General features: G+C 52.9%; 8 protein-coding genes across 8 annotated transcripts; 4 read left to right on the top strand and 4 right to left on the bottom strand.

Moving 5' to 3' along the window:
* Nucleotides 1-47: 47 nt before the first annotated feature.
* J4E90_007169 (uncharacterized protein) lies at nucleotides 48-3,512 on the bottom strand (the record flags this gene model as incomplete). Its single annotated transcript, XM_051436709.1, has 7 exons — nucleotides 48-507; nucleotides 555-2,884; nucleotides 2,932-3,031; nucleotides 3,082-3,199; nucleotides 3,247-3,269; nucleotides 3,322-3,337; nucleotides 3,389-3,512. 7 exons carry the CDS (start codon nucleotides 3,510-3,512, stop codon nucleotides 48-50), a joined length of 3,171 nt encoding a protein of 1,056 aa, XP_051289455.1.
* Nucleotides 3,513-5,359: 1,847 nt separating this feature from the next.
* J4E90_007168 (uncharacterized protein) lies at nucleotides 5,360-6,655 on the top strand (the record flags this gene model as incomplete). The annotated part of the gene is made up of 2 exons (XM_051436708.1): nucleotides 5,360-5,431; nucleotides 5,510-6,655. The coding sequence occupies 2 exons, from the start codon at nucleotides 5,360-5,362 to the stop codon at nucleotides 6,653-6,655; spliced, it is 1,218 nt and encodes a 405-aa protein (XP_051289454.1).
* A 4,481-nt stretch (nucleotides 6,656-11,136) lies between these two features.
* Nucleotides 11,137-11,415, bottom strand: J4E90_007167 (uncharacterized protein; the record flags this gene model as incomplete). The annotated part of the gene is made up of 1 exon (XM_051436707.1): nucleotides 11,137-11,415. One exon carries the CDS (start codon nucleotides 11,413-11,415, stop codon nucleotides 11,137-11,139), a length of 279 nt encoding a protein of 92 aa, XP_051289453.1.
* A 1,573-nt stretch (nucleotides 11,416-12,988) lies between these two features.
* Nucleotides 12,989-13,589, top strand: J4E90_007166 (uncharacterized protein; the record flags this gene model as incomplete). The annotated part of the gene is made up of 2 exons (XM_051436706.1): nucleotides 12,989-12,995; nucleotides 13,051-13,589. 2 exons carry the CDS (start codon nucleotides 12,989-12,991, stop codon nucleotides 13,587-13,589), a joined length of 546 nt encoding a protein of 181 aa, XP_051289452.1.
* Nucleotides 13,590-14,683: 1,094 nt separating this feature from the next.
* Nucleotides 14,684-15,298, top strand: J4E90_007165 (uncharacterized protein; the record flags this gene model as incomplete). The annotated part of the gene is made up of 1 exon (XM_051436705.1): nucleotides 14,684-15,298. The coding sequence occupies one exon, from the start codon at nucleotides 14,684-14,686 to the stop codon at nucleotides 15,296-15,298; it is 615 nt and encodes a 204-aa protein (XP_051289451.1).
* Nucleotides 15,299-15,410: 112 nt separating this feature from the next.
* Nucleotides 15,411-16,006, bottom strand: J4E90_007164 (uncharacterized protein; the record flags this gene model as incomplete). Its single annotated transcript, XM_051436704.1, has 2 exons — nucleotides 15,411-15,577; nucleotides 15,631-16,006. 2 exons carry the CDS (start codon nucleotides 16,004-16,006, stop codon nucleotides 15,411-15,413), a joined length of 543 nt encoding a protein of 180 aa, XP_051289450.1.
* A 1,912-nt stretch (nucleotides 16,007-17,918) lies between these two features.
* On the bottom strand, nucleotides 17,919-18,638 carry J4E90_007163 (uncharacterized protein; the record flags this gene model as incomplete). The annotated part of the gene is made up of 2 exons (XM_051436703.1): nucleotides 17,919-18,051; nucleotides 18,103-18,638. The coding sequence occupies 2 exons, from the start codon at nucleotides 18,636-18,638 to the stop codon at nucleotides 17,919-17,921; spliced, it is 669 nt and encodes a 222-aa protein (XP_051289449.1).
* A 1,956-nt stretch (nucleotides 18,639-20,594) lies between these two features.
* Nucleotides 20,595-26,860, top strand: J4E90_007162 (uncharacterized protein; the record flags this gene model as incomplete). The annotated part of the gene is made up of 2 exons (XM_051436702.1): nucleotides 20,595-26,166; nucleotides 26,214-26,860. 2 exons carry the CDS (start codon nucleotides 20,595-20,597, stop codon nucleotides 26,858-26,860), a joined length of 6,219 nt encoding a protein of 2,072 aa, XP_051289448.1.
* Between the last annotated feature and the right edge of the window lie 44 nt (nucleotides 26,861-26,904).

Below are 26,904 nucleotides of genomic sequence, written 5' to 3'. Positions count from 1 at the left end.
TCCACCGCTGATGATTACCGCTCCATACTCACACATCCTGTCAGACCTCACTTGCTGAAGTACGGGTCTTGCTCAAAATAGTCGCCTTTGTCACGGCCACGTCCGTTGCGACGACCATTCTGCGTCTGCGGCCTGGAGTCGGAGCCACCGTCCGTCATGGTCTCAAACTCATCCGGTTCGTAGTCCTGCATGCCGGTCTTGATGCGCTGAAGTTGACCAGCTACGTAATGGTGGAGACGATCCTCCATTGCCGACTTCTGGTCAAGAGCGGCTTGGTCCAGTACACCAACCGAGTTCTTGCGTTTGATCGGGCTTGTAGCGTCCTCCTCTTCGCCGTTGGTTGAAGTCTCACCCCAGTCACTTCGGAAGCCTATGCTACGGCTAGTGGAAGACCGACGGAGTGTCTGGCGCTTCGTTGGTTTGCCTGTCGTGGTGAACACATCGTCGAAGTAATGGTCGGCAGCGCCTGTAGGTGTGCGCGGCGTTTGTGGCAGACGGCAGGTCATGCTGCACGTAGTTAGTGAAGGTACTATACATAATGTCGTTGAACTTACCCAGTGTCGTGAATCATCTTCGCAATCAGACCGGTCCAGCCGCACTGATGCGTCGCTCCCAAGCCACGGCCGGTATCACCGTCGAAGAACTCGTGGTACCACATGTAATCTTTCCAGTTCGGGTCAAAGTCGAGCATTTGGTTGCCGTCGTTGATGGCCCTTCTACCGTCATCTCCGCGAGCAAACAAATGCTGAAGACGGTGTTGAATCTCCTCTGCAACGTGGCCGAGATGCATGTAGTCACCCGACCCCGTAGGGCACTCAACCTTGAGATCGTTGCCATAGTAGAGATGGAACCTCTGGCAAGACTCGATGAGTAGGAAGTTGACGGCTAACCAGATGGGACCTCGCCAGTTGCTGTTGCCACCAAAGAGACCGCTGTCTGAGTCACCGGGAAGGTAAGCTACCTCGTACTTCTGGCCATTGACGTCCATGCTATAGGGATGATCCTTGTGGTATTTTGAAAGCGATCGGATACCGTGGTCGGCGAGGAACTCATCCTCGTCCAACATTCTCTTCATTATCCGCTTCAGTCGGTCTTCGTTGACAAGTGACAGAAGCAAGCGGTTGCCCTGACCACGTTTGGAGAGCGTATGAATGTTGCGCTTCGAAGTTTCTGGACGGTGAGCAATGAACCATTCCACTCGCTTCTTGAAGCTGGGTAGGCGGTTGATAACCTCCGGCTCTAGCGTCATGGTTGAGTACAGAGGAATGAGACCGACGAGAGAACGGACAGGCATCTGATGGCTCCATGGACCACCCCAAGAGATGGCATCATAGTAGAACCCGTCCTCCTCGTTCCAGAGCGGCTTCGACTCGCCATCGCTGCGGAATTGCATAGCGTCGCTGATCATCAAAAAGTGCTCGAAAAACTTGGAGGCCATGTCTTCGTAGATGCGTCGTCGCTTGGCGAGCTCAAGGCAGATGTTCAGCATGTTCAGGCAGTAGAAGCCCATCCAACCAGTACTGTCGGCCTGCTCCAGGGTACCGCCGGTCGGCAACGGGTCCGAACGGTTGAAGAGACCAATGTTGTCGAGACCGAGGAAACCACCTTCGAAGATGTTCTTTCCGTCAGCGTCTTTTCGGTTGACCCACCACGTAAAGTTCAGCAACAGCTTCTGGAATACGCGCTCGAGGCAATCAAAGTCCTCACGTCCGTACATCTTGCGCTCAATCTTGAAGACCCGGAATAGCGACCAGGCATGTACCGGAGGGTTCACGTCGCCAAAGTTCCATTCGTATGCCGGTAGCTGCCCGTTCGGGTGCATGTACCACTCGCGTGTGAAAAGGTCGAGCTGCTTCTTGGCGAAGTCGGGGTCGATCATGGCGAGTGTAATGCAGTGGAAAGCACTGTCCCATGCGGCGAAGAAGGGGTATTCCCAAGAGTCGGGCATGGACAAAATATCGTCCAGGTACATGTGCTTCCACTCCTTGTTGCGTATAGCCTTGCGACCGGGTGGTGGAGGTGGCATGCCAGGGTCGCCGTTAGCCCACTGGTCCCAGATGAAGTGGTAGTATTGCTTGCACCACATCATGCCGGAAAATGCCTGACGCTGGATGTTGCGCAAGTCGTCAGCGATTGGGAGAGGGCTGATTCTGTAGTAAAATTCGTCGGCTTCGGCGCGACGCTGTTCTATAATGTCGTCAAACATCTCCTCGTCAAGGAATCCGTCGTTTCTCTTTGAGAGCCTGAAGCGGACTACAGCGCACTCGCCAGGTGGGACACCGTCGCCTTCGTCGAACGCGTACCAAGCACCGCACTTGGTACCAGTGTTCTCAGGATTGACAGCATCCTTCTGCTCGTCTACGATGCGGCGATGGATAGCGTCCTTGACATATGGAACCTTGTTCTCCACGTTCCAAAGCCCCTTGTAGTTGGTGTCGTTATCGGTGAAGAGAAGCTCGGGCTGTACGTCTTCGCCGCTCGGGCCGGTGCCAGGGGACGGGGAGAGCTGGAAGTAGCGATCACCCAGCTTGTGGTGTTTCGACTGCGCCGTTGTTGGGCCAATCTTGGTGATTGAGGGTTTCAGACTCGGGTCCTCGTGGCCCCATGCCCAGGTATTCCTGAACCAACAGTGAGGTACAATGTGCAGCGGCGCCGGTTCTGGACCACGGTTGTAAGCTGTCACTCGGAAGCACATCTCCTCTGGATCGTCCGCTTCTTTCGCAGTCTCGATGAAAATGTCCCAATACCGGTCATCGTCGAAGATGCCTGTGTCAACGAGGTTGTACTCCTTGTCCAACCGCGTTCGCTTCGCGTTCGTCTCGATGAGTTCTTCGTATGGGAATTTCCGCTGAGGAAGTTTGTACAGGAATTTCATGTACGAGTGCTGCAACTGAATCAGCGGGATCTCTGTGGCGAGCGAAGCCAACATACAGTTGGCGTGTTGTCCAGGTGGAAATGGCACTCCTTGAGCGACTCGCCGTGGTTACCCTGTGGGTTGGACAAACCGAAAAGGCGCTCTTTTAGAAAGTCGCTGCAGGAAAGTCAGCGTGTATCGCAAGAGTGGCACTGGCGCACACATACTCCTTCTCGTTCCAGAAAGCGAAAGCAATGTTCTGGAAGCCGTGTGTATCAGACACACCAGCAATGCCGTCCTCGCCCCAGCGAAAGGCGCGCGACCGCGCCATGTCGTGCGTGAAATCTATGAGGCATTAGAGAAATCGGATGGCACCGAAGGCGAGTACTCACGGCTCCAGGCATCTCCATCAGCGCTGCAGAAGTTTGTTAGTAGCATACCATGGCGTTGACAGCAAGGGTACTCACGAGTAATCTTCGCGGACTGGACACTTATTAGATTGATTGCAACAGATTCATGGGAATAGAGACTGACCAGTTGCCCACTGCCTCTCGGCAACGTAGGGGCCCCATCGCTTCCAGTAGGCGGTGCGTTCTCGGTCCTGCTTCAGACGCTTTTCCTCTTCGCAGAGGTACTCTTGATTCTCAATGAGAACCATGGTGACAATGTGTGCCGGAGAGGTGTGGGAGGAGTGTTGACGGCAGACAGTAAGTGAGGTTTGGGCGTTGGCGCGTGCAGCGGCGTCGAAGGAATTATTTCCTGCAGGTAGTATGGAGCAAACAATGGGGTAACTCAGACGATCAAGATAGTGGAGAAGAAGTAGGTGGGGTAATGTATATGAGAGACGCTGATGGCGAGGGAGTCCAATGTTTGGAGGTGGTGTGCTTAGAGGAAGAGACAGAAGACGGACGGGATTTTGTCAAGGCGCGTGTCTTGGTGGTGGCTACCACCGACTTTCGACGCAGGAACTCGCGATGCATCATAGGACGGCAACCGTGCAGCGCGGGACTTATCGCGAACGGCTGACCTAAGCCCACTCTAGTCTAACGCCCTCCTCCGCCAGGTTTCAATCCCATGTCCAGCGAGCCGCAAAAAGGCTGGCCAGAAGCTTGGAAATGCCCATGCCCGCCGCTGCAGCAGCGTCGGCTACACGTGTCGCCCATCTGTTGAGCCGCTTTCAAAATCTCTGCGCCAAAGTGTTGAACGCGCTTACTGGGGGCGACGCCAGCCTTGAACAAGCAACCACGATAAAGACGTTAGTCTCCGGTCCTCCCCACCGTGCCATCGCCGATCGGACCTGGCCAGCTTCGGAAGGCCCTTCTGGGGTGTGGAGTTGTGACAGCGGATCCCGGCATGGGGATTCGCATGCCACACGTATCGACTTTGGAACGTGGTGTCGTCCCTGCTTCCGCGGCATGCAGCACAGTTATGTACAAGAGTTGGGATGCATATAGTCGCGTTTCCGAGCCTGCGCGCCAGACGCCAATTCACGTGATGTATCACCGACATCCGACGGGTAGCCCCAAGCATATCCAACTTGGCTACTCATGTGCGGGAGGTCAATGGTAATGAATGACGTCATCGACTGCATGTCTTCGGTGAGAAAAGGTTAAGTTTAATATTATGAAACGAACGCACACGAGCCGAGAAGTTCAAGAATACGATACAGCGTCTTACGACTCTCGCAAGGGGGGCTGGGAAGTCGGTGTGGCAGGTCTGGCCGCCCTACATGAACTTTGACCGGAATCGATTAGATGTTCCCATTTGAGCAGCGCTCATATCATGCGGCTCAGTCCTACTCCTAGCCACGACATTATAGTTCACTTTCACCTCTGGATCCAACAACGCTACCGAGCGAATTTTAGTGCACATACATATTGACCAAACTTTGCATAGTAGCTGACCAAATCATCATCGCTAGTCGTGAATTGCTGATGCATGAATAACCTCTTTCACATGCCTCCAAGCGCAGAGCTGGAAATCTGACAAGTATAAGGATTTCTATCCAAACACTGTACGAGGTCCACGCAAAGAGCAGCAGCTGGCTGGAAGATTGTGATGTTTTCAAGCAAAACTCGAATCGCTCGAACTGTGCATCGAGGAAAATATATGTAGTTGTGTGGATGACAGAGGAACTACCGTTTGCTAGACTACCTGCTACCTGAGTCCAAACGAAGGATTTAGTGCTCGAGGTCAATTGCGGGTGTCCCTTAGGCTATAGACTGAAAAGTCACCTGCAGGGCTGTACCTCGTTGCTCGGCTTGGTGTATACGCAAATGTGCCTTTTATCACCGTGAGCAATGCGTAACCTTTCTACGGTGCTTGCTCTATGCTATGGTGTTGATGGTAGAAAAAACATAGAGGGGCGTGGACCAGACCTGGCCGCTAGCGCCTGCCACGGCGATTCTTCGGGCCGCGCCATTGATGGTCAGGTACGCGGCCGCTCAGCTCTAACAAACATTACACGTCTCCCAAGTCCGACACCCTCACACAGTCACACCCAAGATGCTCGTCTCCCTCACAGTCGGAAAGGTCGATGCTGGAGTAGCAGTGCTACTGACCGAAGACAAGCGTCTTGTGAGCCCCTCAATGCCGCTCAGCGCTCAACGCAGCGCAGGCGCATCCTTGCTCTTCATCTGGCTGACGTAAAGGTAGATTGAGTTCCCTTCTATATTGCTACCCCCCGACATCTCGTCGGGCTCCATGGTGGATATCGATGTTGGAAGAAACTACAAAGCCGAAGCCGACGCCCAGAAAGCCTTCCATGAGCTCCAGTCGGAGATCTTCCGCACCTTTGGCCAGCGCACCCCCTCAGCCCCCATCCTTAAATGCCGCAATGCCACGCAAACCTCAGTCGTTCTCGAGTGGGACCCTATCGATATCGCGACCGCCGAACTGCGCAGCCTCACACTATACCGCAATGGCAACAAGGCAGGCACAATACCCAAGCCCAGTGACGTGCACAGCACCAAGCTGAGTGGTCTGGCTGTCGACACTGAATATCAGTTCCACTTGGTCCTCAAAACGAGCGCGGGCACTTTCAGCAGCGAGAAGCTTTTGGTACAAACACACAAGATGACGGACTTGTCTGGTATCACCATCACGCCTGGCCACATGCCTGCGGCTCTCCGAGAGTCTCTGCAGCGGTCTGTGGAAAGAATCGGCGCCAAGATTGCGGACAATGTGCGCATCGACACCACGCACTTCGTATGCACCGAAGGCAGAGGGCCTGCATGGGAGAAGGCGGTCGAGAACAACATACCTGTAGTCGTCCCAGATTGGGTCATAGGCTGCGAGAGGGAGGGCAGGATTGTCGGTGTGAGGGGATACTACCTGAACGCTGACCCCAGGTTACGAAGCGTCGGCCCGGGAGGTTCCCAGCAACCCGCCCAGCAATCACAACAGCAGCCTCAGCAACAACAGCAGCAGCAACCCAGAAGTCCCATCATGAGCCCGCGCACCGAGGTGACACCACCTACACCCGAGCAACCGAGGCGTGACCGCGATACCGACGGTGCAGCACCACCCCCTCCGCCACCCAAAGACGACGTGAGCGAGAAGAGCGAGCGAAACTCAGTGGAACCGAAGACGCAGACAGAAGAGCAAAAGGCTCGAACCGAGGATCTCAAGCCGCAAAACGGGAAGGAACAACAGCAAGAGGATAGCGAAGAGGACGAATCTGAGCCTGAGCCCAACGACGAGAAATCTCTGGAAGCAAGTTTACCACAGCGACCAAAGCCAGGCCAAGCATCAGCTGAAGACGATGGCGATGGGGCCAGTTTTCAAGATGTGGAGATTTAGTAGAGGTGCTGAGAGGACAGGTCAAATGTGGAATGCCACAGCGTGTCGACCTGGCTACCGATCTGCAGCATTGACTACAACCACGACTATAGCATTGTAATGATACCAATTCTCAAGACCACATTGCGGTTAAAAATGACAGTTCACGACCGTCTACCCGCTATCCATCTGCACTAGTCAGGGACATTATCCCGAAATCACGGACCTTAGCGCTAACGTACTCGAACCCCTCTCATTGGGCCAAGCCAGCATGTAGGGATCCCCAATTGACCCACGGCCACTAAGATCTTACGGCCGGTCAAAGCATCATATCCTACTCTATATAAATTCCGTGGTATGCCGCAATGTACCGATGCCTAGTAAGTCCAGTCTTGCCATCTCCTGGATTGTGGAGCCGGCATTATAGGAATGTCTCTTTTCAAACTCCCCGATATCATCATTACATTACAGGTTCCTCTTCTCTACTTACTCAACATCCTCACCCTTGCTACCGGACCCGATCATCGCCTCATACGCATCTCTATCACTCTCCCTCTTCTCCTTCTACTCGCCGCCCAATCTTTGTATCGAGAATGGGGCGATGCAGGCTGGGGCTACAACCTAGCAATCAACTGTGGAGTGGGCGCTCGTGTGTTCACCTATGTTGACTGGATCTTACTGGGGAGCCCCGACAAAGATGGGTGGTACAAGCTACAATATGGGAAGGAAGGAAATGACAAGAAGAATGACGATGTAAAGAAGCTGGATTACAGGGGCAGACCCGGTGGTGCAGGGAGAAGTTTCTGGAGCCGAGCATGGTGGGCACTTCGTCTCTCAACATCGAACCGTTACACGGGGTGGAGTTGCCAAGTCAAGAATGTGTGCATGGAGGTACCGGGCGATTACCCTCGTCTGTGAGTCTACCCCCAACCCATCATCCCCGCACCAGCTAACCCAACCAAGCAAATTCATCGCCCGAAAACTCGTACGCGGCCTCATCTTCTTCGTCGTAAAAGACATTATAGTCTGCCACTCCGCGGCATCCCCCCACGGCTCCTGGATCGATATCCGCACGCAGAAACCACATCAGCCCTTCCCAGTTGACTCGCCCTTCCTCACGCGCTTCTACTACACTTGGCTTCACATCATGCTCACATTCACCACCATGGAGTTCTACAACATCGCTTACGGCGTTGTATCCGTAGCCACCGGTCTCGCCAACCCACGAGACTGCCCCTCCATGTTTGGAAGATTCCGCGATTTGTACAGTGTGCGCAGCGCGTGGTCGGTAGTGTGGCACCAGCAATGTCGCCGTATTTGCTCTCCTCTTAGTGTTTGGTTAGCGAGGGATGTGCTGGGTTTGCGCAAGGGGTCTTTTGCGTCTAAGTATGTTCAGCTTTTCGTTGCGTTTGGTATTTCGGGGTTGGTGCATGGGGTCGCGAGTATGTTGGTGAATTGCGAGTTTGATGACGATGGCGCGTTGAAGTGCTTTTTGTTGCAGGCGGCGATTATCATGGTGGAAGATCATCTTATTGACTTGGGGAAGGCGATGGGGTTTAAGGATGGGTTGTTTTGGCGCGTGGTCGGCTTTTTGTGGATGGTGGGTGCGTTGGGGTGGAGCCTTGAACCATGGGTTGGGAGGAATATCGCGAGGGGTGTTTGGGTGCAGAATAGGGAGTTGGATCTGTTTGGTATTGGGCCTGTGGTGGTTGCGTAGAATCCTGTTTGCTCTTTGGTGGAATTATTCGATGGGATGTCGACAATTCAGTGAAGCGTGTACTTTTTGGCCAGCTTGCCACTCGTCAATGCCTCCCCATGCATATAACCATGAACATATACGTCCCCAACGTATCTGAACTCATTGCTCTGACCCTCGGCACGGAGTAAGATAGGTGTAGAACAACCAAACGGCACTACGACGATGTCATCGTGTCTCATGAAGCCAGTTCCCATCCCTAACAATCCAGCCCTCGTGATGCAGAAGGTTCTGCCCATCTGTAGTCGAGACTTGACGTTAGCACAGTTCAACGGGATCAGCACACAGACATGTGCCACGCAGCAATAACAAAAGGCAAGACTACACTTACCATTCGATCACCGAAGTGCTTCTGTATGAATAGCCGCCGCTCGTTCCATGCCATCGTACCGGACGCTTGATGTTGTTTGAAGCTGTGATCGAGCTCAAGATGTGGAAATCGTTCTTGGGTTAGTGAAGAGAAGACGTGGTAGCAAGCCTCTGTCCAGCAGGCCTGCCATCCTGTGAGTATATGACCCAGCGAAAGGGTCAAGCAAAATACTTCCACGCATGGGTGCGATGTTTCTTTGCCTTTCTCAATATGGAAAGAGGAGAGAAGCAGCGCCCGCCAGTTCAGAAATGCCATTAGATAATCCTGCAACGCGCACAGTGTACCCACTGCCATCCCAGTTGTGTCTATTACGTCCAGTTCAATGGCAGATATTTCAAGCTTCCGCAATCCGTCCGTGAGATTGCATTGAGCATGGATGTTTCCTGCTGCAGAGTAGTCTCTTGCACTCAAAGAGGATGTTTCTGGCACAATTGCCCAGTCGGGACACCATGTGGGTAAGTTGGCAGAGCTGACGTGAGAGGGGAAGTGGATCGCTTCGCGTATCATGTCGAGGCGACCTGTAGAACGGATGATCAGTGCGGCAACATCAAGGTACAGCGATTTGACAGATTTGTCGTATCTGACTTGAAGATCTTCCCACACGCTGCTTGGCAGTAGACCTAGTACAGCGAAGATCTTGTCTCGTGGGTTTCCACTGAGTTTCCTTCGACATGCGCGCAAGACTTCGAGCAGAGAGTCCGGGCCTAGCTTCACAAGGCGCTTAACATCTGGGAAACTACTTGGTCCAGTCCATAAGTAAGGGTCGCTTTCGTGTTGCCAAAGAGCGTCCGAGGTCTGCTTGAGTAGGTGCCAAGGGAGAACGGAAGAGCCGCAATAGACCACTTTCATGCGTGCGTGGTAGATCTCTTGCACGACCCAGAGCCGTTTCCAGTAGTCTCTATCGAAAAGGGAATGCAAGGCTACACGATCGCCCTGGTCTACCATATCGATCCATTCACTGGCTCGTCTTCCGTCTCTCATTTCCTCCAACACTCGTATTGCCCGCGCACTATCATCCATCTCCGGACCAAGCCAAATGGCAACGTATGTCGCTTTCGTATAGATTTGATCCATCAATTGAACCTGCGCGGCACACTCCTTCTCATTCCCTTGATCAATCGAGAGCCCATCTATCCAAACGAAAATGGGTCGGTCCCATATACGAATGGCCATTAAGGCATCGTGAAGGCTGACGTGAACTACAAAATTATCATCGCCCTCCAAGGTAATGCTTTTCTTATCGAATCCGTCCCCCCATGCATATGAGATCGCCACGTACCATGGGGGGTTGAGGAGAGAAGTGTGTATTATCTCACACTCTAATTTGGATGTGTTCTTGGGAAGTAATTTGACCAGTCGGAAATCGGTTGGTGCCTGCAAGGCTCTGTAGACGAATTTCTTCGTTTTGCATAACCCGGGAGAACTGGCCCTCACTGCCGAAGGAAGCTCAACAGCGGATACTTCGGAATATAAGCGCTCGGAGCGATGTTTCGGTACATTATCTGCGGGAGATGACCTTCGAAGATTTTGATGGCCTTTGTGTGCAAGAGGAACGTAACTTTCCATCCCATTGTGTATAACGATCGGACGACGCCCGGTAGGACGCGGGATAGGACGCACAACCGCGGCGAAATTGTGATATCCACGAGGCTGGGGAACAGACGGGGGATTGTTTCGATCGTATGCCCTATCAGAGTTATCGGTCGTAGGGTAGCGACAATCAGAGTCGGGCAAAGGCTGAAGACGACTTTTCATGTAAGGCGCGCGCCCAGTGTCCATTCTGGCGCAGCGTGGAGAGGATAACAGAGCAAATTGTTGATGATTCAGAATCCAAGCTCGGATTTCACTCGCAAGGTCTGTAGTAAGTCGTGAAACTGATCAAAGCTGTTGCTTGGAATGGAGCCTGGAGCGGAGGGTCTTCAGCCATCATTTGTCATATGTCAGCTGCAGCTCATTAGCTGTCTATGGCAAGGATTTGATTGGATGAACCTCAGCTGTTTGTTAGCGTCCATATGCGCAATCGAATGAGGCGTATCCGGCAACGAATTGAAATGCGATATGGTGCTCCAAGTTGTTGACCGGTTTATGCGATAGGACACGTGAAGCTCGAGTGTCCGGACTTCTGAAGTCCAGCTGTAAAAGAGATTGGCGGCAAAAAAGTATGCAAATTGTCTTCCTATCCTTGGGAAAGACGAAGTTTCAGAGTCGATGACTGTATGACCAGGTAGATGATACTCGCTGCACATCAGCCTCGGTCTCAAGTGACCGTGCAGCATAGTATGTCCCACGCCATGTATTCCAGAACGCCGTAGATGTATACATGTTCGTACCTTACTTTACACGTGAAGAGCATATCTTCTTCCCATCTCGTTCTGTCTATTCGTACGCCCCCATAGCCTCGCCCGCCCTCTGCTCGATGTAGTACCCCGGATCCGGTCTCCTCGCAGCGCGCATTTGGTCCTTCGTCATTGGGTTCTTGACCTCCTTGACATCGACCAATTCCTTTATCCTCATGATCTGACCAGCGACAGATTGTGTAACGGGGTGGTAGACAGTCGTCATGCGTTTGCGGAGACCGAGCGCCTTGAGCACTCCTTGCGTCTTCTCGGGCATACCGATGCCGGAGCGCATGAGTGTTATCCGGAAATAAGACATGGTGGGTATGTGATGTAGAGAGTTGGTGGCTTCGATGCAAGGTCTCGGTGCGTTTGCGAGTGGCTTTGGATGGGTTTGGTGTGGCGTTTGGCGTGGGCTCCGCGGCGACACGGAGTTAATGTAGCTACCGAGACGTCAGATTGAAGTGTTTATGTCTTGAGCAGCTTCACATACCGTTTGTGTGGCGATGTAACGTTGATGCCCGCCTGCGCGCCTGCCATTGTCACCACCAACTTTTCGGACTTCTGGAGACCTCGGAATGCGACGCTTGTCCCGAAATAGCTTAGGCCCACGCGGGGCGGATGCCGAACCACTTGTGGGACCTTCACTCCTGTCTTCGCACCCATCTTCCATCATGAATGTCAATCGTGTTATGGTCAGCTCGATTCCACCGGCGCCGTCTGGAGAAGGAGCGGTGAGAACCTATCGACAGGTGTCGTCACTACTCCACGCGGGCCGCCTTCCTCCCGCGCCCCTGGATGCGGTACTGTGAATTTCCATCCCCGATGTGCATTCGGTACTCGGGAGGGACTGCACGTCCCTTTCTACAATACGGTGCATACGGCAAATAGGATGTGATGCCTGACGCTCCACTGGATGCGTCTGCCCGTTTGGCTGTACGACCCCAATATCGGATTTCCAGGAAACGACACATCGGTCCGATGCTTTGACGCTTCCAGCGGCACAGAAAGCCATGTCTCAAAAATTCTATCTTTCGTCCAGTCTTTTTCCTGGCAGATTTTTGGAAAGATGACGTCTCCATGTCGAATCTAGTATTCTTGCCAAACACCAAACCCCCTATGTCTGCAGTCATGTGTTTTCTGATGCACCTTCCGTCAATAGCCCATCACTTTATATCCGCTATCACGGGGGTCTCAAACCATCATTCATGGCGCTGTTCTCCGCATCGGAGTACACTAGAGGTCCAAACGTGCCTCGTTAAGAGGACCTTCGCGTCGATACGCCTGATGCACAATCCGCATTATGCGGTCATGCAAGATACCGCGATCTGCATACCAAACGGATAGCGATGAAGAAAGGGCATTCGAAGCAATGACACCGACGATTCGTTCCACATGCACCTGGCCTTACCCCCGTCACCAAACGAAAGAGGTAGCAACGGTACGGTACCTCAGGACTAAATGTATTGTGACCGTCCCCACAACCCGGTTGGGCCTGCCGACGGCACCGAGCGTGGGATCTCGTTGTCTCTTTGTTGACTCTCGGGTAGTCAACACTCGAACAGACGAAACGATGTACATGCCCGTCGGCGGAAGGAAAGTCAACATGACCAACGAACTCCTGATTCAAATGCATTTGTACTGTTTGAACGGCCTCATTGACCGGTCTCTTGGGACTGTACGTTCGACTGACATATGGAGGCATAAAAGACTTCTTTCTAAACGTAACAGCTTCCATCATACAATCACCTTTTCAGAGTCGTCTGTCACTTACTTTCAGTAGACCTCAAAGACACTAGAAGTGGGTTTGACGTGGACAGTATATCCAGTCAGCAACATCTCATATTCGCTCCGACCCGGTGTTTTGAAGACACATCAAGTACAACTCCATCATGACAGGTAAGCATTTCAACCCCCACAGACATTCCGAAACAATACACTGACGTTCACTTAGCACTATACACCCTTACACAACCCCACCCGATCCATGCGTCACCGGCATCACCGCCCGCCCCAACTGCCATCCCGACACTGGTCTACCGCGTTCATCGCACCAGCTCGCAGACCCGCTACGCCTTCTCCACCGGCTTCAGTTCCAAGAACCAAACCACCATCGTCAACTACACATCCGCACTATCCCGTTTCGGTCTCGCCCACCTGAACCAACAAACCAACATCTCTTCCCCCTTCATCAGCGTGTATGACAACCTAGCTCATGCGGAAGCCGTCGCCAAGCATTTCGGAGAGCGTTATGGCGAGGACACCTGGGTTGTTACCGTGGATCCCGCGCACTTTGCTAGAGGTCCAGTGTTTCGCGCTGCGGACCTGCTAAAGGATGCCGCTGGTGGCAAGGAGGTAGCAGAGGAGTGGTTGCATTACGGTGAGTATCTGGTCATGTATCGCATTCCGCCGCAGGCGATACGAGATGAGACGCCTGTCTGTAGGGGTACGGCTCAGCGGAGGACAGTGGGCGTGATCGGTGGTGGAAAGTAAAGTGTGTTGATGGCGATGGTAATATTGATGTGATCAAAGGAGTTGGGCGTATATCGGTCGCTGGGTAGGCTTAGCGAAACTACTGTATAATCTCCAAATCTCTTTCCTTACTGTTGGAATATCTCTCTCTGCTAGTTGGTATTCGCTAGGTAGTCCATCTCTTGATTCTGAAATCCATTCCTTTGCAATCTCGCTACAGCTTCCAAACCGTCGAAGGCCTGATTGAAGCACCAGTCCATCCCGAACCAAGGTGCCTTAGCAGCTAACCATAGAGGAAAGTACTGCAAACCATGACTGGGCGCTTCTTTAGGCGGTGCAACCGGTATTGTACTCTTGCAAGCAGCAGCAAGGCTGTTCTTTCGCAGCGACGCATGTGACCTTTTTTCGCGTGGTCGGCGCACTTTTGGGACGAAATCAATCTGGTTCCTTGAGAGAGGGAGTTGCGAAGGCATATTGAGAGAAGGAAATGCGGTGCATTTATTGTCGGATTTGTTTGTGAATCTTCTTCACCCGTCTTGAAGTGGTGCTATGATCTGGAAATAGTCGTAGTGTGCGAAAGAAAAAAGAGACAAGAACCTTGCATTCGCAGCATGAAACCTCCTTCGAGGATGAGTTTAAATTTTCTCTGGGTATGAGTTGCATTAGAGCGTCTCTAATAGGGTCCATATGGTGGCTGAGAAGTTCGCGAAGTTTGGTACCCATGAATTGGCGCAACCTTGCTAACCAATACTTGACCACATAATCAATTCATGAAATATTTGAGTATCTATGCTATGCGTATGTCCAGAAACCTAAATTACCTTCAAACCTCAACCGCGCACTTCAGATATATACCTGCCTATGCAGGAGGGTCGCAAGGCAGCACTGTCTGTGCGCAGACCCACCCGCAGATGGCTGCCTAGGTGTTTAGGCCTAAACTCTCGTAATGCGAAAGCTATAAACGCGTTAAACCCCGTATCGTTACATAAATCATCAATCAAGCTGTTGTATTTCGAATAATCGCATTTCCAAGGTTGCATCTCATTACAACCTTTGAATCTCTTCATCCGTATCTCTACACATCTTGAATCAATACATCCTCCTTTCCGTCCCCGATGACTACCACCGTCAAAGAATGGATGAGCAACCTCTGCGTCTATGAAGACGATGAGTTTGTCCGCCACAGGAACTGGGGATTTACCATCTACCGTACGGACTACGGGCCTTCATCTGACCAGCAATGGCAGCGACTTCTCCAGAAGATCCAAACCGATGCGCGCGAAGGGGCTTTAGACGCGACTGAAACCGAAGAAGACGATCCTGACTTCCAACGATTGTGGGCGCTCTTCCGTCTCGATGCGCGCTCAGACCTTGCTTTGGCTGGTCTCGATATGGATCAACTTCGCGAGCTGTACAACAAAGGCGAGGGCGAACAACCAATGAATACGGACTACAACCTACACCGAATCTTTCTTTTTGCCGATGACGAAGTTCTATCAGACCCCACCGCTTCCGTCATCAAGGCTGTGGATGCCGACTACCGTCCAGAAGACTATGTCTCGCGAAACCCGCGGGTTGGTCGGCAACGTTACTTTGGCTGGATGCCAATGAAGGCAGACAGCGTGGCAGAATTATGGAATCGATTACAGTTTTCCGATATGAGTATGATCGCCCCTCCAACGATCGGGGGAAGTCACTTGGTGATTTGGGATGGAGATCACTGGAAATGAAGCGTGTAGGACCTAGAGACAGTTCAATCGATTATAGCTTATAGGCGCGGCTTCCTAATAAAACCCAAGCTTTCTGAGTCCGTCGTGGCCGCGTTATTATCGCCGCCTCAGACTAATGCGCCTTTTGACGTTCTTCAGCTGCTCTGATCTCTTCCATTACCCTGTCGTGCAGTACTTCGGATGTCATCCAAAAGTTATTATCCGTTATGAACCATTTACACATGTAAGCGCCGTCGTAGCCCATAGCAGCCAGAGTAGCCACTAAGTAGTCCAGTTCATCTACAACAACGCTATCAGAATGTGCCGAGCTTACGGGTACATGAAGCACTTACGTAGATTGTCTATCTCGCACTTGACAATATAGTGAAAGTCGACACCATGTGCCTTGAAGTATTCCTGAAGGCTGTGGAGCGAAAAGGGGAATGTGAACTGCACACCGTCATGAACGTATTGAACGCTCACCTTTTTGAGCTTGCGGGGGAAGTTTACATCGTCTTGAACAAGTTCCCGTATCTCCGCGGTGTAGTCGACATTGGCGTTCATGGCGGATCTATCATACCTTAGTCTTAATTCGACTAGATTTGGTGGCAGTAGATCACGGAGCGATCGGGCAGGTTCTGGCGTCTCGGGTAATTCATCGTAATGGATTCCTCGTTGTTTGCCCATAACGGCAGTGTAGTGCAGTTCCAGTTCTTCCAGTTCTTTCATTTCACATAAGGAAAAATTTCGCGGCCACTCATCCGTCCAGGTAAGTGCACCATGTTCGTCGGTCCGAAGTTCGAGCTTTTTGAGGGTTTCGCTATGTGGTCTTGCAGCTTCGAGGAGTGCAGAATGCCAGTCCACTATGTTGTCATCGGGTTTATCGGGTCGATCACATCGGAAGCTTGACACAGTCGCACATGACTGTAACAACTGTGTTATGTGATTTAATGGCGGTTCAGACGGCGAGATTATGGAGATGTTGTGCACCCGAGACGACCTTGGACGTATATCCCAAGATCCATGGTCGATGCCAATTGTTGGGACACCGTATGATATGTCGTGAAGCTCCAAGGTCCTGAGCGATGGTAGATGTAATACAGGAGCTATCTTAGCCATTGGTATTCCCGTCATGTCGAGTGACAGAAAACGGAGTTTTGCGAACCCAATTGATGCATCGGCTGGTGCACTTATATACTGCTGGGCTGCGTGAAGCAAGGGAGTAAGCCAGAGGGCCCGATGAGGCGTATGTGCATCGTCTTCAGGTACTGAATGGAATCCATGCCTACGCAGATCCCACAATGGAGTAGTAGAGCAGTAACCATGACTACTATAACGGTGATGCAATCTGGAAAGGACTTGGAGAGAGATTCGAGCCTCCAAGACAAGAAGCGCTAGCTCTACTTCCTCTGGATGAAGAGCAACGGCCTCGACCAAAGTGCTCTCGTAAGGGAGGGATAATGTCTGGATATGTGCAGTCATCTCTGCCTTGCTCATGCTCAGGCCATTGCCACTTGCAAAATTCCTGTCGCAGGATCCGCCTATCAATAGCTCGCGAACGTATGACGCTATTTCAGGATGGCCATGTAATGTACGGAGGAAGCCGCTTGATTTTCCGGGATTGGGGACCTGATAGCTCTCATAGAGAAATCGCATACCGAAGGGATACAGGTACTTGCAGGTCCTAGCAAGAGCGGCGAAAGTAGAAGTTGCTGAAGGTATATCCCAGGTCGATCGCTCGGATCCATCCCACGGAAAAACGCGCTATAGGAGTGTAAAAAGAAGTTAGTATATGCAACACATCTGCTTGTATGAGAAATCTCATCGTTTGACCGTACTTATAACACACCCGGTAAAGCCAAATACTACGAATGCCTCGAGGGTATAGTACAGGGACTACGTCGAAAGCAACGAGCTCTATAGCCGAGCACAACTTACCTCGCATATTTCCAGGATGAGCTCATCTGGAAGGGGAGCTAGGGGATTGACGATAGTGTCCTTCAACGCTATACGCGCAGACGGACAGCGCAGGGCCTGCGAATCAGTTAGCGAGTGCGGTGCGGTTGGCAATCGATTGGCAATCGGTGCAGAAGTCGGTCGCTCTTGAAATAGTTGGTTTTGCTCATCGGCGGCCTCGCCGCTGCCTTCACGACGCATCGAAGGCACGTGCACACGCAATTGAATGTCGGAATTTTGTACTTACCTCCATGGTCTTCTGGTCGGAAAGGTTTGTCGCGTCAGAAGTTGTGGTGAGTGTCTCTTGTTCGGCGTCAAACATGACAGCATGGTTGCCTAAAGTGCCCCACTCCAGATGCGGTGTGACTGCCGTCGGAAGGAGGACCGAACAGGAGGACCGAAAAGAGGATGGTAAAGGGCTGGGATGAGCAACATCACCAATAAACCAAACACGAAAATACAACCCAGAATCGCGAATCTCGAATAACAGATGCAAGTTTACAGATCTTGTTCTAACCATGTTGAATCGACAATGCTGCTGTCATTATGGAATCGTGTCTTCTACTCACATCTGAAAACTGGAAACGCAAATCTGCGTTTACATTTGAACTCGTTTTCGTAGTTTCGGAAGATCATTGAACTGTATTTCGCGCATCACACTTCGTATGTATCTATAAGGTACCACTCAAGAATGGCAGCCATCCTCGGCTAGACCTGCAGAGCCCCGTGTGTACCGCCCAAATACCATCTCGCCGAGGAGTACGCTTCCCGTGACAGCAAACAGGAAGCCGATGTTGTAAGTCATAACAGCAAGCATTCTATTGTGTCATTAGTATCTCAGCTCTCAAAGGTTTCGTTCACGAACGTACAATACGTAGCCGATCAATGCGCGACTGAACTCCAAAGCAGCGCTTATGCCATCCTTCTTCAAACTCCAAGGGGTCTGCGCTACCCAAAACATCTTGCGTGATGCAGTCGAGCCCCGTGTAATACCAGTCTCCTCCGCTGCAGTTGGTTGTGGTACTACTGGGCTTAAAGGCTCAATCTCTTCCCTGTCCTTCTCATCTAGTTCGAGAGGTTGTTGTCGCAGCGCACGGCTCCATTGTCTTGCGTGGCCACGGGCACTGTGGTTGGCCAGTTTCTCCGTATTGGGTATGAACTGTGGTGCGCTCTCGGCCTGCTGTTGCATCCTCCATTTTCTCTCCAGTTGGCTCTTGAAAGCACTCAGAAAACGATTGAAGATGCCCAAGGAGAAGAGGAAGAAGACCGTTAGCACATAGGTCGCCGTTGTTGTCGTCGTCCATTCTGTGAACCAAAGTGTGACGCGGGTGCTACTCGAGAAGGTCGATGCCATCCCCGACATGTCCATTGCTGACATTGATGCCTCGGGACGCATGGATGCCATGAGGTGTGCGTGAGCACCAGCGGAGGTGGCCGAAGGCATATCCATGTTCATGTCTGTGTCCGTGTCGATCGATATAACTCGTGGCTGAATAGCTTGTATGAACGTTTCAGATGGAAAGAAGGGTGGAAAACGTGGAAGACTACTCTTGTAGTGGAAATGAAGATGTCAGCCGTCAGCTGTCAGACTATACAAGATCGTGTTTCCTGGGTCTGAACCATCATTAAGAGAGTTGAGAAGCACGTCGGCCAAGATCGCCAGGCACCGTGATGCGCAGATGTGGTGCCGCCAGATGAGCAAGTTTGAGTCCATAGGCGCGCGCCGGCCCGCAACGCGGAGCGGATGGCATGGACGTAGAGCTAGGTCTGACATTGTCGCAACTGTACTTAGGGAGCTCGATTGCGCTGATTTGGTGAACCTTCTTGTCTCCCCAGTGTACGGTCTCGAAGCCGATGAACAATTGAACCTCTGGCGTGTTCACGACATGGGGTCAGTACATTCTGTCAGTAAGTGCTGTCAAACATTTTCCTGACGAAAAGCAAATCGCACATTTCTCGATCTTCATACTTACGACCATGTCCTACACTATACATCTGCCTCCTTTGCAGCCCAAGATCCCAAAGTGGGTACCTAGACTGCAGAGGAGACCTCGGGACTGTTCCGACCAGACTACTGCAGTACAGACGTGTACAGAGCAGATCTGTATTTCCTCAGTACGTTGACAGGCTCTAATGTAGATCAGAGCGTCTAGAGCCCGACTTTAGTAAGAAGTTTTCCCAGGGCCCAGGTTCCGAAGCCTGTAGCCCCACTGATTCTCCTTTACGACAGACGTGTGAAGTGGGAGGGCATTCGCCGTGCTCGGGCACCATACTGTGATCCACTTCCTCTGAGTGGACCATTAACTCGGTGTTTCGATGGTCGTTCAACGGTGTTAAGGTCGGTCGGATGCGTTCACGGTCGTGTGATGGACGCTGTGGCCGCAATGTACCCTAACGGCAAGTGCCTGGCTTAGTGCACCGCCATACAGCCAAATGATGGCACGCCACATCGCGCGCGTGTTTGCGGCGTGTGCAGCCCCATCGGAGGTGGCTCCACCGGCGCGGTTTCACATCGTGGCTCTGTGCGCGGAGATCGCGTGCTGACGATTCTGGAAGGTTGAAAGACTGACGACTGCAGAACACAGATTCGCAGTTCGTGTCATGTAGGAGAAGTATCCAGCGAGCTCGGACCGTCCCCTGGTCTGAAATGAACGTTGGCCGGGTGTGGAGTTAAAAGCAAGACGCACGTGCTTTTGAAGGTTGTTGGCCCAAAATGAAGCCAAGACAGGCGGGAGATGTGCATCAAAGGTTATTCACCAATTAAACACCGGCTGTAGCGTCCCCTGCCTTTCCCTTCTGGCAACGTGGTTCGAAAACGGCGAGATTCCAAGATTGAGATGTCCTCTTGCAGATGGACAAGGCGACGGCGTCAAGGGCCGATGCATGTGAGATGCGCGTATATTGGGCGCTATGACATGGAACGCGTCGAGTGATGATGATACCAACACTCGAGGCCAGGGCCATGCTGGTGATGATACGAAGCCTGTGCCCCGAGCGCCATGCATGCACGGCTGCTACCGAACGGTGCAGCGAAGGTTATCAACATTGCGCAGTCGAAACTTTTGTTTGCTGTACATAATTTCTTCTTGCACGCGACCGTCTGCCCTAGACTACTACAGCCACATTGTAATCACCCTCGCCTTGCTTCAACGTCGGACGTGCCCCGCTTACCATAATAAGGTTTTGGACATATCCCCAGATTTCCTTCGGTAATCTCATCAGGGGCACCTTGAGCAGCGCGCCCTCCAACACCCGTATCTGAAACTCTCTGGAAGAGCTCCCCCGAAACACATCCTACCGTCGACTGCTCGTGATGCTCTGTCGCCGACTCCCCCCAATATAGCCCGACACGTCTGGTGCCATGCCGAGCTGGAGACCGCTCCCGCGCATCGCGTTCGCAATATGCATATACCCCTTCCAGCCCTCGTCGCCCGCCGACCTGCCGCTCGAGATCGGTGACGAGCTGTACATCATTGAGCAGGGCGGCCAGGATGCATCATGGTATCGAGGATATCTGGTTGCGCCGCCCTCGCTGCTGGCTGGCCTGACGAGCGTGAAGGGCCAGACACTCGAGGCACGCGTCTTCTCTGGCATATTCCCGCGATCGTGCGTCGAGGTGCGTGAAGTCCTGGGAGAGAGCAAAGACACGGCGAACCAGGACGCTGGACACGACTCGGGTCGTGGCAGCCACTACGCGCATCCGACCAACGGCATCGTCACGCCCACCGAAAGCACACGTGCGACCTCTCCCTCTGCCAAAGGCTCTGGCCCGAATGCGCGACGAGCCTCCAAGACGGACGCCGTTTCTGCGCTGCCCTCGTCCCTGGCCCGCCCACTCTCACGCCACAGGTCTGCCCGAAAGCGCGCGGGCAGCACCCACTCGCAGTGGACCTCGCGCGAAGAGCATCTGCAGCAATTGATGCTCCCGCTCTCGCCCATATCCGACCCGACCGCCCCACGACCGCCCGCGCCAGTACCGATGCTGAAGATTGGCGACGAGACACCCACCTCCGCCCAGGAGCCATTGGTTGACGAGATCGCCTCCTGCCTTCGCGAATGGCACTCCACAAAGGTGCACGAGCTGCTACTGGCACGCAAGTATGGCTCGTTGGACAAGATGTCACGGCTAGTGAACCGCCTGGACACGGCGCGCCGCCAGCTGTTGCACAAGGTTCTCACGGCCAAGGAGCTGGAAAAGGTACGCGAGGCGACCGTCTGGGATCTTGTGGCAGGCAACAAGATGCTCTGCGGAGACGTCATTGTACGGAGCCCCTCGCAGCGCGGCCGCATCCTGACGGGCGACGACTCGGCCATCGAAGTCACGAAGCTGCAGTCGATGATGAGCCTATTGGACAGCCGACCAACAGCCCATGTCGACGAGCACAACCTAAACCATTTGTTCGTCAGTCTGAAACATGTCACGGGAGACGTCGTCAATGGCGCGGCTCAAATCAGCATGTACCTGTGCCTGAAGACGCCGGGAGCAGCGCCACAACCACTCTCCGAGGCGTATTCATTCGACTTGACTGGACGAGATGGAGCAGCCGTGTCCCTGAGCAATGACAAACTTCGCGCACTGCTGGTGGATCTCAGTTTGACCGACATTGGTGAGGGCGCAGGATCCGGCACTACTCTGTATCTTGTCTTCAGGCTGATGACAAACGAGCCACTTCGCTCGCCGGCTGCAGCCGAGAAGGCAGGCACGGGCAAGGACACACCACCGGGTAAGGGGTCGGTGCAGCCTTCCCAGCAGGGCAGCATCAAGGGTGGAAGGCGCAGCGTCATGTTCGGCTCCAAGAGGAAGGAGTCAACAAACTCGCGACACACCGAATCACGAAACACAGATTCTTCGGATGAACGCCACCGCCCAAGCCTCGAGCAGTCCCGATCACAGACATCCGATGCGAGACCAGGCTCTTCCGCAACGGCAAGCACGCGAGCACGCGCTCTGTCAAGAGACCAGAAGACGCTGAAGAGATCCATCGCAGTCGGTGTGGTACCTGTAAATCAGATACTGCAAGCCCGGTCAGAGGCCGACCAGACCGTCAGGATGTACAGCACAGCAGTAGCTGGAGAAGACATCTTGGATAGTGATGGCGGCTGGGACAGCGTATTGCCAGAAATATACCCAAGCGCCACGGGCAAATACAAGCTGAACGCGCCTATCAGTCGACTTACCATACACATGAAAGCCTTCGTCCATGCAGACGCCGAGGGCCTCATCGCCAAGATTCCCACGATGCTGCACAACATTAGGCAGTGTCGCAAGATTGGTTTCTCGGGGGCTCCAACAAAGCCACGCAGCGACATCTACCTCACGCTCGTCGAGCCTTTCCTCCCAAAGAACGCCTTTCTGGCCCACCCAAAGACCGGCACTGTCCCGCTAATCCAAACCTCTCAGATGACCAACCTCCAGCTTACCATTGAGGTCCGCAAGAGCTCTGGGGAGCGCATTGAGGGTTGCATATACCCGTCAACTAACAGTGCAGGCCATACCGCATGGCGCACTACAGCAGCCCAACGAGGCGAGGGATGGAACGCGACAGTCCGGCTTGCTATCGACCCCCAGGATGTTCCCGGATCACACTTGGTTATGAGCATTGCCGATGCCCCCGGATTTCCATTCGCGCTTTGCTGGATGCCCCTCTGGAACCAGGATGCCTTCGCCCGCGATGGCGACCATGCTTTGACGCTGTACAGATACGATGAATACACCTCGGGCATGATCGCTGGAAAGGGAGCATACCTTGGCCTGCCTTGGAGTGCGAAGAAGAAGGATGACCATGTCATGGGTCCAATGGCATCTGTCCACGTCAAGACGTTCCTTTGCAGTACCCGATACTCCCAAGACCCGACCATACTCGGTCTCATCAAATGGCAGGAACAACCGCCAGGAGAGCTTGTAGGATTGTTGCGCCGTTTTAACTTCGTTCCGGAGATTGAGATCGTCAAGCTGTTGAGCGAAGTGTTTGACGCCCTGTTCGCTATACAAAGCCATTATGCCGGAAGCGATGAGTACGAGGATCTCGTCTTCAATGCTGTTGTCATTGTACTGGGCATAGTGCACGACAGACGCTTCAACCTTGAGCCATTGGTGGATCAGTATGCGCGGACCAAGTCATTCCATTCTCTCGTTACTTCATGTCTCATGCAAAGTCTGGGCCGTCTACTCGCCAAGCCTACAGACTCTGAAAGCTCACGACGGCTGCGCGCAACTTTCAAAGTCGGCAACCTCATAATGAAGTTTCTGGTCAATGCGCGAGAAAAGCAGAAGGTTAAGGAAGAGAGTATTGGCATCAAAGACCGGACTCAGTTCAGTAAGGAGATGAGGGTACTGTTCACCTCGTTAGAGGCTCTCATGGGGAACCCATCGCCCGTTCTCATCGGTACCAAGACTCTCCTTGTACAAAACTTGCATTCCTGGCTTCCGGAGCTCGAGGGATGCATGCCAGCTACTGAGGTCTTCAAGCTGACGGCTGGCTTCCTGGATTCTTGCTCAAATGTGCAGGGAAAGCTCATTCTGTACAAGCTTCTCCTGATCCACCATCTCTCCGGTCTCCAGATATTCAAATCTCCAGAAGTACGTCGCATGCTTCTGACAAGCACTGTCCAGTGGTTAGCGCCGTACTGGGGTCGAGTGGAGACCGTCACCGATCAATGGAAGGACCAAGTTCGTCTTTGCTGTTCTGTCGTTGCGTCGCAAGTCGAAGAGCTAGGAAAGGAAGCGTGCGAATATATGCCAAAGCTTGTGGACTCATACCGCGCCATTCAGGCAACCCCCCGGCCAGCCAAGAAGACACTCTCGCTACTCTTCCCAACAAGCTATCCATTCCAGTCGCGGGCTGCGACTGCTGAAACTCCATTCGATGAAGCACTGGCGGAGATATCAGCAGTACTTGCGGCGATGTCTAGCCTTCCTACGCTCCTGCACCCGGAACTACCCAAGGAGGAAACAGCAGAATTTCTGTTCTCGGTACTGCAAGTCTACATCTCTATTCTGGATTGCGAAGCCTACCCTAGCTCGTGGTTCAGTGTGCACATCTATCACCATAAGGCTACCATGCGCGCATTGGAGAAATTGTTCAACATCCTGCACGACTCTTTCCTTCCTCTTCCCGACGAGGCAGACAGCTTCAACACAGAGCTGTGGCGAGCGTTCTTTGATGCGTTACTGAAACTTGTCGGTAGCGACGCTCTTGCATTGGAGACCTTCCCGGAGCAGAAGCGACGCGCCGTGTGGAAAATCGCTGGCGATGTCCGCGAACATGGTGCGGATCTGCTACAACGTAGTTGGGAAGCGATTGGTTGGGAGGCTAGTGCAGAGGACAAGGGCCAGTACGGGCTGGAGAAGATGGGCGGCTTCCAAGTGCAATATGTGCCAGGCCTCGTCGCACCCATTGTTGAACTCTGCCTCAGCGTGCATGAGGGTCTCCGCAGTGTAGCCATCGAGGTTCTACAAACGATGATCATCAGCGAATGGACGCTGAGCGAAGACCTCGCTCTCATACAAGCGGAGATGATCGACTGCCTAGACAACCTCTTCAAGACCAAACATCTAACTGAGGCGGTTCTGCAAAAGCACTTTATCCAGGAGCTAGTGGAACTGTTCGAGCCTCTTGCCCAGGATCCGGAAGAACCGTTACTCGCCGCTTTGAAGGACCTTATCTCGACCATCGATGAACTCCTGGACCTCCTGGTTGCTGTGCATAGCACGGATGCGGCTGGCGAAGTCTTCCATATTATGGACACTCTTCATCTTATGGAGTTCCTGAAAGACATGCAAAAGGAAGACATCTACATCCGCTATGTGCATCAATTAGTGCAACTGCAAGTGGATGCAGGAAACTACACCGAGGCAGGCCTTGCGCTCAGACTGCATGCCGAGCTTTACGAATGGGATCCGAACTCGACCACGGATCCGCTCACCGACCCCAGCATGCCGCCACAGCCTGCGTTCGAGCGGAAAGAACAGCTCTACTTCCAGATGATCGATCACTACGAGACTGGACAGTCATGGAACAATGCGTTGGCCGCCTACACGGAGCTTGCGGCGCAATACGAGCACAATGTATTCGACTTTGCCAAGTTGGCCAGGACTCAGCATGCTATGGCGAAGATCCACGAGAACATTGCAAAGGGCGAGCGCTCCAACCCGCGTTACTTCCGCGTGGTATACAAGGGCTTGGGCTTCCCACCAGGGCTTCGGGACAAGCAATTCATCTTTGAAGGTTCCGCTAACGACCGGTTGGCATCTTTCACGGACCGAATGCAACAACAACACCCTTCGGCACAAATCGTGAACCCCGGTGACGGGCAAGACTTGGAGGGGCAGTACCTGCAGATCTACCCTGTAAGCCCACAGAAGGACCTGACTCATCCGATCTATCAACGAGCCAAGGTCTCCCAGTCAGTCAAGGATTACTACCTGCTGTCTCGCCCATCGCACTTCACATCAGCCTCTCGCCGGTCACCATCCACTGTCAACGCCAGGGACGCCGGCGCGGAGAAGACTCTTTACACGACAGCGGAGAACTTCCCTACAATCCTGCGGAGGAGCGAGATTGTAGCGGTTGGTACAGTAATGCTCACACCCCTACAAATGGCCATTGAGCGAACATCACGCAAGACTGGGGAGCTGCTTGCTATTGAGAAACGAATTACCGATGGTGACGACACAACGTTCAACACACTGACGCAAGAACTCATGTACGCCGTGGACACGAACTCGAAAGATTGCGTTGCAAACTACCATGACTTGCTTCCACCCTCGGATGCACAAGATGATGAGGAAGACGATGATGAGAAGCAACAGCCGAACCCGCTTGAGAACGGACTGCGGGTTGCACTGATTGACTACGCTCTAGTTATCCGTCGCTGCCTGTCGTTGTACGTGAGGCCTGCTCAGCAAGCCACGAAGTCAGACCTCACGCAGCGTATGTACTGTCTTCACTACACTTTGATTGGTAACTGACAATGTTAGGCTTCGAATCGGCCTTCTTCCGCGAACTATCCACGCTTCTGCCACCGAACATGGCCCCGACGTTACGTTCTCCAACCGGGTCATGGCTTGCAGCGGCCACCTCGCGCTCTCAAGTTGCCAGCCCCACGCCCGATCAGAGTCAAGTCAACGGTGACAGGGGTGCCTCACCGGTACTCAACGGTCGGGCTTCACGACAAGACAAGAAGCGACTGAGTCTAGCCTTCTTGACAAAGGAGTTCCTCATGGGTGAACCCGAGAAGGAGAAGGAGAAAGAGAAGGAAGCAAAGGCTGACAAGCCATCGGTGGATGATGACACTTCGACGACAGTGTCATCACGAAGTCGCAGCAAGGAGACGCATACCAGGAATCGTCTGAGCTTAAGCTTCCTCAACCACACGCCAAGCTCGCCACAACCAGAGGCGTTACCGAGCTTTCCTAGCCAGTCTACGCCAAACCGAAGCGAAGGCAGTCTCCAGCGACAGCCTAGCCTAAAGCGGCCAGAGACGATTAAGAGTCAGAAGAGCGACAAGTCGCTGTCGTCACGGACCGACAGCGTAAAGAAGAGGCTCAGCTTCATGAACATCTCGAAGAAGAGCAGCAAGAGCAGTGTGCGGGGACGCGTGGATGATACCCTGGTGGAGGAGTAGAGGTTTATTTTCTTTGTTTAATCACTTTTGCACATGACGTTTGT

This window comes from Alternaria incomplexa (genome assembly GCF_024043165.1).
Source record: "Alternaria incomplexa strain BMP 0042 chromosome Unknown scaffold_10, whole genome shotgun sequence".
Lineage (NCBI taxonomy): Eukaryota > Fungi > Ascomycota > Dothideomycetes > Pleosporales > Pleosporaceae > Alternaria > Alternaria incomplexa.
The sequence above is the reverse complement of the archived record's forward strand: the minus strand, read 5'-3'. Positions and strand labels throughout refer to the sequence as shown.